The 5,237-nt window shown below is 48.1% G+C and overlaps 1 protein-coding gene across 1 annotated transcript in view; it reads left to right on the forward strand.

Moving 5' to 3' along the window:
- Positions 1–506, forward strand: part of LOC139640742 (rano class II histocompatibility antigen, A beta chain-like) — a 2,079-nt gene extending 1,573 nt beyond the window's left edge. The window contains exons 4-5 of the mRNA XM_071514918.1: positions 28–54; positions 142–506. Coding sequence (XP_071371019.1) covers positions 28–53 — 26 coding nt within the window. The 3' untranslated portion in view covers position 54; positions 142–506. The remainder of the gene's footprint in view (positions 1–27; positions 55–141) is intronic.
- Positions 507–5,237: the final 4,731 nt, after the last annotated feature.

Genomic DNA, 5,237 nt, shown 5'->3' on the forward strand with positions numbered 1-5,237 from the left:
GTCTCTTCTTCTCTTGTGTTAAATCAGGACGGATCCTGGTTCCCACTAACTGAGGTAGGAATCCTAAACTTGTCCCTGTTGTCTGTTTGTCTCCTGAAGGAAAAGTCAGCTGGAATTCAACCTGCTTTCTTGTGTTTTCAGTGCTGCCACCTGCTGGAGAGGAGGAGCTGCTGTTTCTGCTTCAAGCTTCTGTGACACGCTGCACATGTGCTGTGACATACGTGATGTGAGGCACATGTATGTAGCGTGACGTGTGTCTGAGCGTCACTCTGATGTCTTTGTGATCTGAAGCTTCACTTCCTGTGTGACATCACTGTTTTCCAGCGACTAACTTCCTCAAAGTGACTCAGACTAAAGGAAGAACATCTGATCCTCCTTCTGTCCTTTAACTTCATCTGTAAAATCACACAATCAGCTGCTTCAATATTTTAGGTTTTCTGAGTGTTAGATTCTTATATTTCTACTGGAGTGAGATGTCTTTTCCTACAATAAAGCTTTGGAAAACACTCTGTCACGTTGTTATTTTAGCTGAGACTCTCCTCATGTTTGTTTGTGTGTCAGAAACATGTCAGCATCACATTAATGATCCATGGGAAAAGTCTCACATGTCATCCTTACATATTTAGTTGTATATTTATTATATTCTGTGTGTCATTGATTATGAAGCTCTGTCCATATTTACAGCCCGTCATCGATCATAAACCCATCGGCACATATCCATCGCTGTGATATTCCATATCTTTATATTAACTCCTGTGATCACACAACATGAAAACCTGTGAAAACACTTTTTAAATGATCTTCATGAGGATCCATCCTGAAACATTCGTGGTTTCTGAGTGTTTTCACCAACACTAACTTATGATAACGGACCATATTCTGGATCGACCGACTTTAGATCAATAAACACAACGCGACACTTAGAAACCAGGAAGCCGAGGACAAGAAATCCACCGACTCCGAGGACCGATCCCAGCTTTCCTCTGGTATTATCTTCCAGTTTCTCCTCCCAGTCTGTTTGAATCTGAGCAGCTGAAGATGTTTCTAGAGACATTATTATATAAAAGAGAGGAACCAGACCTTTGAGATCCAGCTGGTTTGTTCAGGAAGGTTTAGTTTACAGGTCGGACCTGAAGGAAGCAGAATGAACTGAAGTGGGTCAGTTAGAGGGTTTTGATGTGGACTCACATCACAACAACCTGCCTGTCAGAGGTTTGATCCTGTCTGCCCGAGACCCGAGACCCGAGACCCGAGGGTAGGAATTTCCCCTCCATTCCTCGGGCCCGGACCGGGCCGGTCTCGTGGTCAGATATAACGTATTTATTATTTTTTATTTTTTTAATAATTGGGGTGTGGAGTAAGCTATTGGGTGTGATAAACAGAATGTTAAATGTAGGCCTGGATATATATATACAGGATATATGGGCATGAGCAAAGGCTGCTCAGGTTTCTCTTCCATGTTGTTATTCATTCAGATCCCGTGTGTAACTCTGAACAGATTTCTGTTTCAAATTCCTCTGTAATCCACAAAGTCTGATTGTTAATTCCTTGTGTCAATTATGTTTTTATCACCAGTCAATCAAAGGTTATGATTTGAAATGTAAGTGTCGGGTTTTTGCTGCCTACAGTCCTTAGTGAGAGGAAGCAGCTGCTCAGTCAGATCCCACATCACTCTGAACAGATTTCTGTCAAACAACTCAGAAGTAGTTTCCTTATAAACAGCCAACTTACTAAGAACCTTTTGGTTTTAAACCGGGCTCAGGCCATAAAGCAGCCAATGGGACGGGGCGGGCCGGGCTCAGACAGAGCGGGCTTGGGTCAGGTCGGGTCGGGTCGGGTCGGGTCGGGTCGGGTCGGGTCAGGTCGGGTCGGGTCGGGTCGGGTCGGGTTTGTTTTTTTGGGCCTGATCTCAGGTCAGGTCGGGTCGGGTCAGGTCAGGTCAAGTCGGGTCAAGTCGGGTCAAGTCAGGTCAGGTCGGGTCGGGTCGGGTCAGGTCAGGTCGGGTCGGGTCAGGTCGGGTCAAGTCAGGTCAGGTCGGGTCGGGTCAGGTCAGGTCGGGTCGGGTCGGGTCAGGTCAGGTCGGGTCGGGTCAGGTCGGGTCAAGTCGGGTCAAGTCGGGTCAAGTCAGGTCAGGTCGGGTCGGGTCAGGTCAGGTCGGGTCGGGTCAGGTCAGGTCGGGTCGGGTCAGGTCGGGTCAAGTCGGGTCAAGTCAGGTCAGGTCGGGTCAAGTCAGGTCAGGTCGGGTCGGGTCAGGTCAGGTCGGGTCGGGTCAGGTCGGGTCAAGTCGGGTCAAGTCGGGTCAAGTCAGGTCAGGTCGGGTCGGGTCAGGTCAGGTCGGGTCGGGTCAGGTCGGGTCAAGTCAGGTCAGGTCGGGTCGGGTCAGGTCGGGTCGGGTCGGGTTTGTTTTTTTGGGCCTGATCTCAGGTCAGGTCGGGTCGGGTCAGGTCGGGTCGGGTCAGGTCGGGTCGGGTCAGGTCAAGTCGGGTCAAGTCAGGTCAGGTCGGGTCGGGTCAGGTCGGGTCAGGTCGGGTCGGGTCAGGTCAAGTCGGGTCAAGTCAGGTCAGGTCGGGTCGGGTCGGGTCAGGTCGGGTCGGGTCGGGTCGGGTCGGGTCGGGTCGGGTCGGGTCGGGTTTGTTTTTTTGGGCCTGATCTCAGGTCAGGTCAGGTCAGGTCGGGTCGGGTCGGGTCGGGTCAGGTCGGGTTTGTTTTTTTGGGCCTGATCTCAGGCCGGATGCCTGTTGCTTCACACAGGCCGGGTACAGGTGCTGTCAGGGTGGCTCTACTGGTCTGGTCTGATGTGCTCCCTGCTGATTCAGGACTCCAGCAGGGAGGAAACTTATGTCTGAGGAGGAAAACCTTTGGATTCACACACTGAGCAGAATCTCCTGGCCTGGGGAAAATGAGGAAATAGATTTAATCTGTCGCTTCTATTATTACATATTTTAAATGTTCTTTTTATTATTGCTATTATTGTTATTATTATTATTATTGCTATTATTGTTATTGCTTTTATTGTTATTGCTTTTATTGTTATTGTTGTTGTTGTTGTTGTTGTTGTTGTTGTTGTTATGTGTGGGTGTGTCACCACTTTTATGAAGGGTCTGTGGCTCTTCCCTGCCTTGTTCTCTATTCACAATAAACTCTGTGATCAAATGATCTTTTCCACTGCAGGTGTGTGTGTGTGTGTGTGTGTGTGTGTGTGTGTGTGTGTGTGTGTGTTTCAGCAGGTTTACTCATAAAGGTTTTAACTAATGTCAGAACCTTAGTACTTTTTTCTGTTAGTACAGAATAATGTATTGATTTAACAGTTTGTGCTGTAAGACTTCCTAACCCTAACTGGTATGTGTGTGTGTGTGTGTGTGTGTGTGTGTGTGTGTGTGTGTGTGTGTGTGTGTGTCTGTGTGTGTGTGTGTGTGTGTCTGTGTGTGTGTGTCTGTGTGTGTGTGTATTTGGTAATGCAGCTGTCTGACCACTAGGGGGCACCATTACTGTAGTTTGGTAAAATTCTGGATTACAGGAAATATCCAGATCTCTCTCTCTCTCTCTCTCACCCAGTTCTATAATTCATGTTGTTATATAAGAGACTCCCTGCTTCTGTCACTGGTCTTATGTAACACACACACACACACACACACACACACACACACACACAGACACACACACACACAGACACACACACACAGACACACACACACACACACACACACACACACAGACACACACACACAGACACGCACACACACACACACACACACACACACACACACACACACAGACACAGACACACACACACACAGACACACACACACACACACACACAGACACACACACACAGACACACACACACACACACACACACACACACAGACACACACACACAGACACACACACACACACACACACACACACACACACACACACACAGACACACACACACACACACACACACACACACACTATTTAAGAAATCAGAAACATAAAATGACTAAAATGTGTTTTAAGAGTGATACTGCTTTAAATCGGGTTAAATTTGATCTTTAGGTTATAGTTTAGGACAAAAAGGTAAACTACAGTCTACTGAACTGATCGTTAATGGGAATAATGAAGGTTATGCCATTGGCTAGTTTCTACTCATCAATAATGCTGAGACACGTCCAGGGGAGAGTTGAGGAGTGTAGAGGTGGATGAGGAAGAGGAGGAGGAGGAGGAGGAGGAGGAGGAGGAGGAGGAGGAGCAGGAGGGGGGGTTTGGAACAGAAGGGAAGCCTCAGGCAAAGTAAGGCAACACTTTGAGTTTGAGCAGAATTGCTGAGAATATTTTTCCTCTCATTCAAGACTCATTTTTTCCTCCCTTGAGATTTCCCCTTTGATCATTTTGTTTTTGTTTATCAATAAACGGGCTCATTGATCTGCCCAGCAGTATTCTTTGTGCTTGCTGTGTCATTCTGTGCTGCCTCCCCTGACTGTGTCACAACGTATTGAAAATAAAGTCTGAAGGCCCCTAACTTTCTATTTGACTTCTATTTTGACTCCTTTGCCAAAGAACATGAGGAGGATGACCAGCTAGAACCCTGCTGGGCCGGGTTGGTGGAGGGTCTCCTGATCCAGTGTTTTAAAATCCAGGTTGGCCCCTGTTCTATGGTGGTGCTGCTCCATCTGGCATTTACCCGTTCCACATTGGTGGTGAACGCGGACACACAAGTAACACCGGCAAAAAAATAAAAATACTTGACAAGTTGCACTCGGGAGGAGGTCCAGCTTTGTGAGATGCTGGTCCCCCATCAGTGCCAGGGCCTGAAGGAGTCAGTAGACTAGCATGCCGATTTATTTGTGTCAACCCAGTTTATCAAGCAAGACATCTGCACTCCGCCAGGTGTGGTCATCAGGCCGTGGCCCGATCGGGTCCCAGAAGCCGGTCGCCAAGTCAAGCCGCACAGCCCCTGGTCTAGCCCCATCATCATGGTCCCAAAGCCTGACAGAACTCTCCACAAAGTCAACAAGTTCTCCGTCTTTGACACGTATCCCATAGCTACGTGTCAAAGTATTTGACCTCATATATCAGCTGGGTAAGTCAGTTTGTTTCTACACTGGATTTGACCAAAGGCTATTGGCTATCCCCTGTCTCACAGTGCTGGAGAGAAGAGCCTTTTCAACCCCCAGTGGCCTGTGTAGCCCAATTTCTCCTCTGTGGCAGCTCCCCTCTCAGACCTGACCAGGAGACACCAGCCGGAGTGGGTG

The sequence above is a fragment of the Centroberyx affinis genome, unplaced genomic scaffold (genome assembly GCF_046629955.1).
Source record: "Centroberyx affinis isolate AG114_WGS23_722 - 3 ecotype Tasmania unplaced genomic scaffold, CSIRO-AGI_Caff_v1 ptg010369l_1, whole genome shotgun sequence".
Classification (NCBI taxonomy): Eukaryota; Metazoa; Chordata; class Actinopteri; order Beryciformes; family Berycidae; genus Centroberyx; species Centroberyx affinis.